This window comes from Diabrotica virgifera, chromosome 5 (genome assembly GCF_917563875.1).
Source record: "Diabrotica virgifera virgifera chromosome 5, PGI_DIABVI_V3a".
NCBI classification, from domain to species: Eukaryota; Metazoa; Arthropoda; class Insecta; order Coleoptera; family Chrysomelidae; genus Diabrotica; species Diabrotica virgifera.
Genome location: NC_065447.1, coordinates 189666506 through 189680690, shown reverse-complemented (window position 1 = coordinate 189680690; position 14185 = coordinate 189666506). Strand labels below are relative to the sequence as shown.

The 14185-nt window shown below is 30.4% G+C and overlaps 1 protein-coding gene across 1 annotated transcript; it reads right to left on the bottom strand.

The window, feature by feature from the left end:
* Positions 1-6733: 6733 nt before the first annotated feature.
* On the bottom strand, positions 6734-9310 carry LOC126885548 (uncharacterized). Its single transcript, XM_050652133.1, has one exon. It carries the CDS (start codon positions 9308-9310, stop codon positions 6734-6736), a length of 2577 nt encoding a protein of 858 aa, XP_050508090.1.
* Positions 9311-14185: the final 4875 nt, after the last annotated feature.

The following is a 14185-nucleotide window of genomic DNA, read 5'->3' as shown; positions in this document are numbered from 1 at the left end:
AACAAGTCGAAAATCACGAAAACGTTATTCTTCTATATTTCTGAAAGTGTAGTCACTGAATGTTTTCACCCACGATTTCTTTGAACCTTCATCGATTTTCATGAAAATTGTTGATTAGTTAGAGAATACTTCAGGAAACAAAAGTGATATGGCACCAAGTTGCGCTTTCTGCATTTTAGGGGTGAAATCCACCTTTTTTTAATGATAAAAATGCAGATTTCAGCATTCTGGCTCAAGCAATCTCGTTTAATTAAGTAAAATAAATATTTTTTTTTACATTTATGTGCATGATTTATAATTTTTATTAATTTTTTAAACCTTATAACAACCAAAAATCAGAAAATTAGCAAATCGACAATCACCAAAAAAATTAATCTTTTATATTTCCAAAAAGGCAGTCACTGAAGATTTTCACCCCTGATTTAGTTGAACCTCCATCAATTTGCATGAAAATTGGTAAGTAGTTAGAGGATACCTCAAGAAACAAAAATGATGTGGTACCAACTTGCGCTTTTATCCTGGGGGTGGATGTTACCCCTCCTCATGGGTGAACACTATTTTATTAAAAATAACCCCATAATTAGATAGAGGAGTAAATTCTAAGCAAACTTTCTTTTATCAAGTTTATAAATTTTTTCTTTAAATAATATTTCATAATTTAATAAAATATTATTGGTACAGTAAAACCTGACAATAACGGCCACTAAAAATAGAAAACAATTGGCCGTTATAGAAATGTGGCCGCTAATGCTAGGTTTCCTTTTCCACAAATACATAAAATATAATTGAAAATTTATTTATTTTAGTAATTAAAGCAAATCTAATTAAATATAATTCTACAAACAAACGGAACATACTAAAACTAAATTCAATTTACTACAATATAAAACAATATCTATACGAAAAAACAACTACAAGAAAAACAGAATTTTTGTTTGTTTTACATTTTTTTAGATAAACGAAACATACTAAAACTAATTTAATATAGGTAATACATAATATAAAATAACATACTATAGCTACTACGAAAAATACGCTTATCACTAAAGTATCGTCGTGATTCCATGCTATATTCAACAAAACCAACTTGGTAGGGCCTTTAATTAGATATCGTAAATCACTTTGGCTGATTTTGTCTGCATATATTTATATTATGTTTGAGGAATCCATTTTTTTTTGTGAGACTGGATATAGGACATTTCTCAAGTATGAATTCACATTCATGGTATATCGTTGCTATACAGGGATAATAATCTGTGCAATGTTATGGTACAGGCTACGTTAAATATGAAGTAAATATGGAAGATATACACTGGTTATTCATTTCAATTTAATTTGATTGTTTTTTAATCGTTTAAAATATTTAAAATAATTAAAGACATAAAGTTAGGGATTTCAAAAATAAATTCAGTTCTCACTGGCAGGGTGGGAAATAATAAAGTGCCATACAATAGCATTTCATTACAATGCTAATTACAGGCATTACAGGCTGCTCCGTTTGAGAAAACTCATACTCTCAAGCTTTGAGAAAACACTCATTCAGTTTCGACCAACCCTGTATTAGCTAAAATTAAACGTTTTGCTAGATTAATAATTTTTAACAATAATAGATTATATTAAAAATCACTTGAACATAAATTGATTTTCTGATGTCAAATCACTACAATTATACAAGGGGTGAATATTGCTATGAAATTTGAAAATAAAAACGTAATTATCTTTTAAACTAGTTGGTATAACATCACAAAACCTGATATTTTAAGAAATAAAACATAGAGGAGAATCCAAAAATGTAAAAATATACAGGGTGTTCCATTAAACAAAAGATAATTTTGTTTCACCCTGTCAATATGGGTGGCCCTGTATATTTGGAAATGTATTTAAATTCTGATATTATCTATGCCTCAATCTCACCTAAATAAACTTTTTTCGTATCTCCTACAACAAACGACTAATTGTTCCCACAACCTGTATACATACAAAATTTCCGCTCTAAAATTTTTTCAAAGAAAATGTTATTGGTTTTTTTAAAATAACTCCGTTAAATGTTAAAATATGAGATTTATCCAAAAACCATTACAAAGCTAAGTAAAAGTTATATAACACTGTATTAAACATAATTTTCTAAATCCTTTATTTTTTCTTAAATACAAGGTGAAAGAGCCCCGGTTACATGGTTCTCGCAGTAAAATTTAGGATTTAAATGTTTCTATCTCGGTTATTTTTTGTCGTAAAAAGATATTAAAAAAATAAAAAGCTTGAATAAAGTTAAAACTAAAATTTTGTTTTCTACCATTTTTTAGGTATATCGAGTATTTTTGGAGTTATTATCAAAAGAAAATGAAATTCACGAAAATTTGAAAAATTCTAATTTTTTTTAATCGTATTTTTTTTCAAAAATATGCATTCTAAACCGGTCAAAATTGTTGAAGTTAGTAGATAACCAAAGCTTTTACGACTACAGAGATAGGGAAATCAATGTGTTAGAGAGAGAAGTACCTTCCCAATGAGTAAGAGTGAGATAGATGCTGACGTCACAAGTAATCTTCCATAATGGAATCTACCATAGTTATTTTCCGCTAGATGACACCAATCCGCCATTTTTATTCCATTTCAGTATTTTTAGATGGCGGCATAGCCAAAACGGCACTAAAGCATATCTCCGTTGTTATTGGTCCGATCGTGACATGTGAGGTATCATAGGAAAGGGGAGGAGGTAACGAATACGTTAACACAAAAAAAAAACAAAGATGCAGCATAGCCAAAATGGCACTAAAGCATATCTCCGTTGTTATTGGTCCGATCGTGACGTGTGAGGTATCATCGGAAAGGGGAGGAGGTAACGAATACGTTAACACAAAAAACAAAGATGGCGGCATAGCCAAAACGGCACTAAAGCATATCTCCGGTGTTATTGGTCCGACGTGTGAGGTATTGGAAAAGGTCGGCACCTGCTTTTCTCTATGAAAAAATCAGTGAAAATAACCCCCTAACTACCCTCCTAATTAAAAATTGGTCTTTACCTTTATGTAATTCCTTGTATATTTGTATGCAATATAAACCAACCAGAATATCACTCAGCTCATACGAATGGTATTCCTTTATATATTATTATAATGTTTTAGATTTTTGTAAAAATGCTGCAGATAGTTTAAACCTCTTGCAAATATTGTATGCTTTTTGTTCTATAATGCCAGATGATATGACAAACAATGCTCTTAGGGAGTTCATTTATTTTTATAAAATTAGGGTAATTAATGATTTGAATAAATAAAAAAATACCAATTTAGAGTTTTTTAATTTACCATAATATATATATATATATATATATATATATATATATATATATATATATATATATATATATATATATATATTACAAACTATTTTACAATATATATATATACAAGAAAGAGAGAGATAGCACGTGGATATTGTTATGCGTTTAGTACAAAAGAGAGATAGTAGCTTATGAACATAATTCGTCTCAAAAAATCAATTTTTATATATATTTGCAATTTGTAGTTTAATTCTCTTAGACAATTTACTTAGGATTGTATTCGCTATTTTTGTAAATTGGGGGGAATCCATAGGGAGCCTCGCATCTTCGACACCCGCATGACATCACTTTTTCACAGTTCTTCACAATTTGTAGTTTTAATTCTCTTATACAATTTACGTTTAAACTGGATCGTATTTGCTTGGGAATCTTAAAATTCGCGGTACATCCTTGCTTACTGTACCATCGTTCAATACCAATCACATCTTGAGGGAGAGGATGTTGCTCTCCACTTGGAAGCGTAAATGTCTTTGTATTAGCATCAACTACATCCCAATAAATTTTATTGGCTGCTATTTGTTGCAGATTAGCGGGAGTCCATAGGTCTGGTGTAACACATCTGTGAGACATTTCAACGTTCTTCTGCAATAAAAATCTATTCTAAAAATACTGTAATATCTTTTATCATCATAAGGACTTAGCACAATTTTTGTTTGTTCTATACTATAAACGTTATGGTAATAACATATTATGTTATGGTCGTAGATAAAATATAGTATAATGTTATTTAAACCAATTACGTGCATAAATCTAAGCATTACGAGTTGCATACTATATTTTATCTATGACCGTAACATAACTTGTGTTTAAGCGATGGTAACATCTCGTTAGCATTGGTCTGATTGGAGATTGTGATACGTTAAAGGTGTGGGGTGTATCGAATGTTCTTAGAGCATGTGAAACATTAATAATTACCAAAAAAATACGGTACCTTTAAATAATAAAAGTATTTGAAAAATTTTACTATTTTGGCAAATAATGGTGTAATTGTAGAAATACATTTGAAACTCGCCAATATGAAGGAGATTGGTTGGTAGCGTTTTTTGAAAGCATAATACCTATGAGTTACTTATTGCATTTACAAATTAACTCAATGATGTGTAATTAAGTTGTAGTGCCTAAACGGCTTAACGTAGAGAGGCATAGACGTAAGGAGAGACATGGACAATAAAGGTTGTAGGTATGCCTAAATGGCGTAACGTAGAGAGGCATAGACAATAAAAGTTGTACGTATGTAGTGTCCACCGGCATGGGCGCACAAAAAAATTTCTCTAGATCTACTGACAAACTGGGCATTTCGTAACATCTAGCAACAGCGCCTCCCATAAGAGCCTGTGTATTAGAGTTAGATAGAAAATCAATTTTTCCCCAGATGCTGGGGAAATTAAAAAAAATTTAAGGTCCATTCTGCTCATTTTTTTTCTCGTTTTGTGGTGGAGCCCTCCACCAGTGGTGATGGACAAGCAGTGTATTTACAAAAAAAGAGACAATAATGTACAAAGAGCAATAAAACTACATAGTCACGAAGCGAAAAAATATCGAGAACTACTAGAAAATAAAACAGGAAAAAGATATATATTTAAGAGAAAAAAAGGTCACACCAGTATTTTAGTTTAATTTTATCGAAAAAATGATATATAACAAGGCGCGAATATAAATAAAATATCAGAATAAAGTAAAAATAGTACTTACTTCTATATTTACTGCAATATACCAAATGTACTTAACTGCCTCGAAAACTCTAATGCAATAATATTTTCAGTGATTTTCTCGTTTTTATAGCAAAGTCCAGTAATTATATCGATGAGTCTTTAATTACTGTATTTTCTCCATCAATTAGTGTGACGTATTTTTTAAATTACCTTCTAATTGCTTTGCTATTAAGCAAAGTTTATAATATTTTTCCGTATATCATTTAGCTATTAAATAAAAATTAAATAAAGTTTCTAATATAATTTTTTCTATATTAGCAGTGGCGTATCGACGAGGAAGGGAAATTTCATTTTTCTATGTCATTTTATTCTGTTAAATAATCATGTGGACCAATAGGACTGAAAATACTAAAGCCTTTTTACATGCTGTTGTATTTGATTTTTTATTGGGCCAATGGGAGTTCGATTTTTTACTTGTGTATATATAATTTTCACAATATAAAACAGGAAAAAGATATATATTTAAGAGAAAAATACGTCACACTAATTGATGGAGAAAATACAGTAATTAAAGACTCATCGATATAATTACTGGACTTTGCTATAAAAACGAGAAAATCACTGAAAATATTATTGCATTAGAGTTTTCGAGGCAGTTAAGTACATTTGGTATAGTGCAGTGAACATAGCAGTAAGTACTATTTTTACTTTATTCTGATTTTTAATTTATATTCATACCTTGTTATATGCCATTTTTTAATAAAATTAAACTAAAATACTTTTGTATTCGTCTCTTAGATATATATTTTTTCGGTTTTATTTTTCTAGTATTTCTCAATATTTTTTGCTTCTTATATATGAGAGTTTGCTTCTTTGTTCCTGAAGCCAATTAGTTCTATCTTTATTTATAGTCGTAACTTGTGTATACTTATAATTTTCTCAGTCGAATTACTTTAGATCAACATGTCAAAAGGACCTTAAATATCATGACTTAAAGTACCTCAACCAATAGAATACAATGGCATAAAAATCAAAGCATGTCAAAAGGGATTCTGTAGAGAAACATCCAAATCTTTCGTATACTATTATACACGTATGCGTTCTTTCATTATATCCAAACTAGTAAACGTCTTATTTTAGTAAACTCTCAATATTTACATTATCTCTCCCTAGGTGCAAAATGTCAGTGTATCAAATCAAATTTAACCAATAAAATAAATGACATAAAAAATCAAAGCATGTCAAAAGGACTTTTTTTCGTTTCTACTGAGAAACATCTAAATCTTTCGTACACAGGCGTTCTTTCATTATGTCCAAACTTTTTAGGTATCTTTTTTTGTCTCTGTTCTATACATAGTCTCGTTTGTAACCTTTTTTCTTATATATTTTTTATTTCTTCAGTGTCTCATAGCGTTGCAGCAGGTTATAATTTTCTCAATGGAATTACTCTAATTAAACTTAAAGTAAAATTTTGTAACTTTTTTCTATTAGAGCCCTTCATTTTAGGTATCTTTTGTGTTTTTGTCTATCCATAGGCTCGTTTCTGACTTTTTTTCTTAGATTTTTTTATTCATTATTTCTCATGTTTCTCGTAGTATTGTGACAGGCTCCAAATTTTTTTATTCATACATAGATCTATCTTTGCTATAGTCGTAACTTGTGTATATGTAATTTTCTCAGTCGAATTACTCAAATCAAACTTTTGAAATTTTGCAACATTTTTCTATTAGAGACTCTCCTTTTAGATATATTTTTTTGTCTCTGTTCTATCCATAGTCTCGTTTGTAACCTTACATCGTTTATCATCATAAGGACTTAGGGCCGTTTTTGTTTGCTCTATGCTGAATACTGAATGTTGATATGACCGAATACACCTTTGGTTTGTGCTTTTAATCTTGTATTCTTTTAAACAATTTTCAAAATCTTCAAATGTGATTATATTTTTGACTACATTATATTTTACACCTTTTGCTTTTTTGGTTATACCTAAATTTTGAATGCCACAATCAATTTGTTCCTTATTTAGTTTCAGTTTTAAACGTTCTCTCTCTTTTTCTCTCTCTTCCTCAGTTGTTTGTAATTTAAATGTGTACATTTTTGATCTTAGACCAATAAAATGCGTAATAATTTTTCCATTAGCTTCATCCTTCATTAGACCAGGGATTTTTTTATTTAACCGTTCTATCATGTACGGGTTATGTTCCGAATAGTCAGATGTATCGAATTTAGAGTTGTGTGCCTTTAAAACCTCCTTATATGCATCTAAACACTGTAATTCATATATAAAGCTATCTGTATCCATATACAATAACACACAATTTTCTTCTCCCATCGTTGGAAGCATGAAGGAGTAATGAAAATCATACATACATAATTTTGATATGTCTAGGATTGCTGCACCTATATACAGAGGTTTATTAAAGCACACTACTGATTTGGTTAGTTCGATGGCCACCAAGTTTTCGCTAAAGATAGTACGACTGTGAAACCGAATACTTGCAATCAAGTTTTTGGCTCCGTACCTTCCATTCCAATTTTTACATATTTTTACAGTTCTATGCCTCCTTATATTCTCCATGGTCTTACCAAACACAGCATTGTTCATCATTTTATAGAGATTTTTCTCAAAACTGCTTTTAGATGCAGTCCGTAAGTTAGTATTTAATTCAATATAGGGCCGCAGCCATGCAGATTGATTAAATTTCAAAACTTTATGTATTTTTGTTAAAATTAATCCGTTGGATAAAGCCTGCTTTAAATTTCTATAATGAATAATATATTTTGACTTATTAAAAAGAGTTGGCAATAATTTTGGTAGTTTTGAACCGGGAGGAATGCGGTGTTCGGCAGCAAATGGAAAATCTTTATGTTTGTTATGTAATTCAAGTGGATACTCTAAGTCAACTTGAAAGAAATAGCCCTCCTTCGCAGCATTCGGAATTGACATAATATCAATATGACCCTTGGGAAGTTTAGTGGATTTAGATGCAACACCAAATTTGGTTACATCTTCAATCCACTTAAATCCTCCAAAAGGTAAATATTCACTCATAGCCCAACCATAGAGGTTATTTACATCTAAATACATGATGTATTTAGAGGGCTGTGTGGGGTCATATGTCGACATGTACTTATTGTTAGCTTCCGAAAATCGGTTACTACATACAGATATTCCGCCTCTTATGCCTTTTTCAATAAACAAAATCATATCCACATCTTTTATTAACTCTAATCTACATTTTGTATACCTTAGCATACAGTCCCATGTATAACCTGGTATGGTATAATACCACGCAGGATCTAAATGGTACGTATCCCTACATTTTTGTCTAAATTGTTCAAATACATCAGCCAGAAGCAAAATATCTGTTTTTAAGTACAAATCGCTATACTCTCCCAAATTTTTACATTCAAATGTAGACCAAACTTTCTGCGCATGGGCATACTTCTGTTCGCTAATATGTTCATCACATAATTTATTATAAAAATGACTAATTGTAGGTAAAGAAGTTTCCTCTAATTTTTCCAAACTATCGACATAATCATAGCAAAATACTCCTTTGCAAGTTAATAAATTAAATGCATCATCATCTAAACTACAAAATTCTTGTTTTAAAATCTTCTTCTCTGAAGTATCTAAAAGTGATGCTAATTCATCGAGTGAAGCTCCCATAAATCTCATAGTATCGATAAATCTTAATCTAATTTTATGCTCATCTGAATGTAGAGTAAAAGAAATATATTTTTCTTTATTAATAGGAAGTAAGCTCAGGCGCCCATGTTTGCATAAATCGATAATCATGAAATGTGAGTCATATCCACTAAAATTATGGAAGGCTACTGGCACAATAAACACCTTTCTGAAGTTTAAATTGCATGCTTGGTGTGCAAAGCCTCTTACCTCTCCGGTAAAATGATCATGATCTACCACAATTATATCTGTAGCTAAAAAGCGTTTCTCACAAATATGACAGGCAGTTGCCTTACTTGTACTAGGCTTTTTAACCATAGGTACAATTGATTTTATTTTAGAATTAACAAATTTGGATATTTCAGCCATTTCTTTTGCAAACCACTCCATGCAATTTTCACCTCTGTAGCTTCGAAAATATGATAAGCTGTCATCGTAAGCACATTTAAAGTAATAGCCTGCACTATAAGGTACATGCTTTTGGTATTTTGCTGTTTTGCTCAGTTTTACATTAGAATCTGTAAAATTATGTAACTGACATTCAAAATCAGCATATATGATAAAGGGAGTGGTTTGTTTGTATGTGAAATTTCTAAAAGCAACATGATCGTATTTGGGAACAGTCATTTTACATTTGTTTATGTCTCTGCAGAACTCTTCGTGCTCCGCAAGTTTATTCACGCTGGAAAAATAATTCATGCAGCGATCACAAATATATTTTTTATTTGAGTTCTTACTTAACTGAGAACTTACCAACCTAGACATATCTTTAATCCAGCAATAATGATATTTTATTTCAATATTTTCATCGTCACTAGGAGGAGCATCGTAATCATTTAACTTTGGAAAATATTTATTCTGAATTAGAAGCAAATTTACATGTCTATCAAGCTTGTTTTGTGTAAGTCTAGCCGGTACTACTTCGTAAAATTGTTTTTCCTTAACTTGATTTAATTCCAAAGCATAAACATTCACTGATATACTATTTATTTTTTCAAATTTTGTGATATGACTTAAAGACATTGGAGCTTCCAAGTCCTCCGTTTTCAAAACAGTACTGTAATATGGATATGATGATGTAAGTTCTTTATGTATTTTAGCTGGATAAAGAGAGCTAATAGTCGCCCAATAAAAGCAATTTTGATCGTAATTTTTGATATTTATACATGCTTGACGCTTTTGAATTTGTTCGGGGAGTTTAATGTACGATGAACCGTTCCCAATTTCGACTTTATTGATGTTAACTTCTAATGAGATTACTTTAGAGAGAGCGGCACCGGAATCTTTTTCTGCAAATTCAGATATTTTTTTGAAAATTTTATCTTTAACATTTTCGCTAAACCAAATGTGTAAATCGGTTGAATAACTATCTATAATGACATTTTTAGTGTTAAAATGCATCAAATCTAAACTCTCACTGTCACCTGTCTTTTTAATAAATTCCCCCCAGAAAGTAGTGTTGACTTTAAGTACTCTATTAGATTTCAAAACCGGTTTAACTTTTTGTTTAAATACGGTAAAAGCATCATCCAAAAATGATCCTACATCCTTATGATATAAATTTATTATAACCCCTGTCTTAATCCGGCTTGCAAAACTTGAAGCAACATTTTCCCATTTTACTCTGTTCCGTAATTTTGAAGTAAGTCCTAGACCAACATGTCTATTAAAATTTAAAATTATTCTTCGAAAATGTTTAAAATGCCCTATGTTTGATTGTAATTTTCTAGCAGTTCCAATGGGTAATTTTTTAGCTTTAATTAAATTATTACATTTGTAAATATGTGCATTTAATCGCTTTAACCACACTTTAGCATCAATTTGAGTGAATTTATCAAAAATTATTTTGCGAAGTCTTTTAATAGTTAATAATAGATTATCCGACTGTTTAACTATTTCCTTAATCATTTCAATATATGTATGGCTTATAAAACAAAATCACTTACCCTCTTTTTTAATTCTAAGTTTCAACGATTTTGAATTTGGTTGCTGGATGTTCGTTTCCACTGCAATGGATGAAACCTTGCTTATTTCTTGCTAAATCCACCTAAAACAATAAAAACTTGCTATACTAAAATTCACTCTCTTCGAAAAAATTTAAAAAATGTAATTCTAGTGCGATTTTCGAACCTGCTGCAGAAAACATAAAAAAAGACAAAAAACATATCTAATAGGAGTCTCTCTAATTGAAATATGTTGTAAAATTTCGATGCAAAATTCGGAGCAAAACTCCCAATCAAAAATTTGCTATACTAAAATTCACTCTCTTTGAAAATAGAACGAAAAAAAAAATCGAGAAAGAGAAAAAAATGCATCGCTATTGAGATTTTCGAATCCCGCTGCTTACGTATTTCACTATATTTTAGGTTTACAAAAAACAACATCACTCACCCTCTTTTTTAATTCTAAGATTCAACAATTTCGAATTTGGCTGCTGGATGTATGTTTCCTATATCTTGTAGTCCCCGGAATACTAGTGAATATCTTTTAGTCGAAAATTCTTGTAGGTATGGCACGTAGTCTTTCGTTACTCGATGTGGCAGGAATACCACATTCTCCTCTAACTCTAGTATTACTGCTTCTCCATATTTTGCCTTCACCACCTTAGCAGCATTAATTTTAAATGGCGTGTCGCGTGTCAGATCCTTTAATTTAATTACTGGCTTCTTATCTGCAATGGATGAAGCCTTGTTTATTTTTGTTAAATCCATCTAAAACAATAACAACTTGCTATACACAACTTCACTCTCTTCGAAAAAATCGAGAAAAATGTATCTCTTGTGCTTGATCCACTACGAGACTCTGAATAGAACGGGAACAAAAATATATCTAAAAGGAGGGTCTCTAATAGAAGAAAGATGCAAAATTTCAAAGTAAAGGTTTGATTAGAGTAATTCGACTGAGAAAATTATACATATGAATAAAATCGGAAATACTAAAAAATTGAGGTTCTAACCTGCTGCAACACTACGAGACGCATGAGAAATAATAAAAAAATCTAAGAGAAAAGGTTACAAACGAGACTATGGATAGAACAGAGACAAAAAAATATATCTAAAAGGAGAGTCTCTAATAGAAAAATGTTGCAAAATTTCAAAAGTTTGATTTGAGTAATTCGACTGAGAAAATTACATATACACAAGTTACGACTATAGCAAAGATAGATCTATGTATGAATAAAAAAATTTGGAGCCTGTCACAATACTACGAGAAACATGAGAAATAATGAATAAAAAAATCTAAGAAAAAAAGTCAGAAACGAGCCTATGGATAGACAAAAACACAAAAGATACCTAAAATGAAGGGCTCTAATAGAAAAAAGTTACAAAATTTTACTTTAAGTTTAATTAGAGTAATTCCATTGAGAAAATTATAACCTGCTGCAACGCTATGAGACACTGAAGAAATAAAAAATATATAAGAAAAAAGGTTACAAACGAGACTATGTATAGAACAGAGACAAAAAAAGATACCTAAAAAGTTTGGACATAATGAAAGAACGCCTGTGTACGAAAGATTTAGATGTTTCTCAGTAGAAACGAAAAAAAGTCCTTTTGACATGCTTTGATTTTTTATGTCATTTATTTTATTGGTTAAATTTGATTTGATACACTGACATTTTGCACCTAGGGAGAGATAATGTAAATATTGAGAGTTTACTAAAATAAGACGTTTACTAGTTTGGATATAATGAAAGAACGCATACGTGTATAATAGTATACGAAAGATTTGGATGTTTCTCTACAGAATCCCTTTTGACATGCTTTGATTTTTATGCCATTGTATTCTATTGGTTGAGGTACTTTAAGTCATGATATTTAAGGTCCTTTTGACATGTTGATCTAAAGTAATTCGACTGAGAAAATTATAAGTATACACAAGTTACGACTATAAATAAAGATAGAACTAATTGGCTTCAGGAACAAAGAAGCAAACTCTCATATATAAGAAGCAAAAAATATTGAGAAATACTAGAAAAATAAAACCGAAAAAATATATATCTAAGAGACGAATACAAAAGTATTTTAGTTTAATTTTATTAAAAAATGGCATATAACAAGGTATGAATATAAATTAAAAATCAGAATAAAGTAAAAATAGTACTTACTGCTATGTTCACTGCACTATACCAAATGTACTTAACTGCCTCGAAAACTCTAATGCAATAATATTTTCAGTGATTTTCTCGTTTTTATAGCAAAGTCCAGTAATTATATCGATGAGTCTTTAATTACTGTATTTTCTCCATCAATTAGTGTGACGTATTTTTCTCTTAAATATATATCTTTTTCCTGTTTTATATTGTGAAAATTATATATACACAAGTAAAAAATCGAACTCCCATTGGCCCAATAAAAAATCAAATACAACAGCATGTAAAAAGGCTTTAGTATTTTCAGTCCTATTGGTCCACATGATTATTTAACAGAATAAAATGACATAGAAAAATGAAATTTCCCTTCCTCGTCGATACGCCACTGCTAATATAGAAAAAATTATATTAGAAACTTTATTTAATTTTTATTTAATAGCTAAATGATATACGGAAAAATATTATAAACTTTGCTTAATAGCAAAGCAATTAGAAGGTAATTTAAAAAATACGTCACACTAATTGATGGAGAAAATACAGTAATTAAAGACTCATCGATATAATTACTGGACTTTGCTATAAAAACGAGAAAATCACTGAAAATATTATTGCATTAGAGTTTTCGAGGCAGTTAAGTACATTTGGTATATTGCAGTAAATATAGAAGTAAGTACTATTTTTACTTTATTCTGATATTTTATTTATATTCGCGCCTTGTTATATATCATTTTTTCGATAAAATTAAACTAAAATACTGGTGTGACCTTTTTTTCTCTTAAATATATATCTTTTTCCTGTTTTATTTTCTAGTAGTTCTCGATATTTTTTCGCTTCGTGACTATGTAGTTTTATTGCTCTTTGTACATTATTGTCTCTTTTTTTGTAAATACACTGCTTGTCCATCACCACTGGTGGAGGGCTCCACCACAAAACGAGAAAAAAAATGAGCAGAATGGACCTTAAATTTTTTTTAATTTCCCCAGCATCTGGGGAAAAATTGATTTTCTATCTAACTCTAATACACAGGCTCTTATGGGAGGCGCTGTTGCTAGATGTTACGAAATGCCCAGTTTGTCAGTAGATCTAGAGAAATTTTTTTGTGCGCCCATGCCGGTGGACACTACATACGTACAACTTTTATTGTCTATGCCTCTCTACGTTACGCCATTTAGGCATACCTACAACCTTTATTGTCCATGTCTCTCCTTACGTCTATGCCTCTCTACGTTAAGCCGTTTAGGCACTACAACTTAATTACACATCATTGAGTTAATTTGTAAATGCAATAAGTAACTCATAGGTATTATGCTTTCAAAAAACGCTACCAACCAATCTCCTTCATATTGGCGAGTTTCAAATGTATTTCTACAATTACACCATTATTTGCCAAAATAGTAAAATTTTTCAAA

Bases quoted from the DNA above. Each gene is read 5' to 3' on its own strand.
- LOC126885548 (XM_050652133.1), bottom strand. From the start codon at position 9,310: ATGACTGTTCCCAAATACGATCATGTTGCTTTTAGAAATTTCACATAC.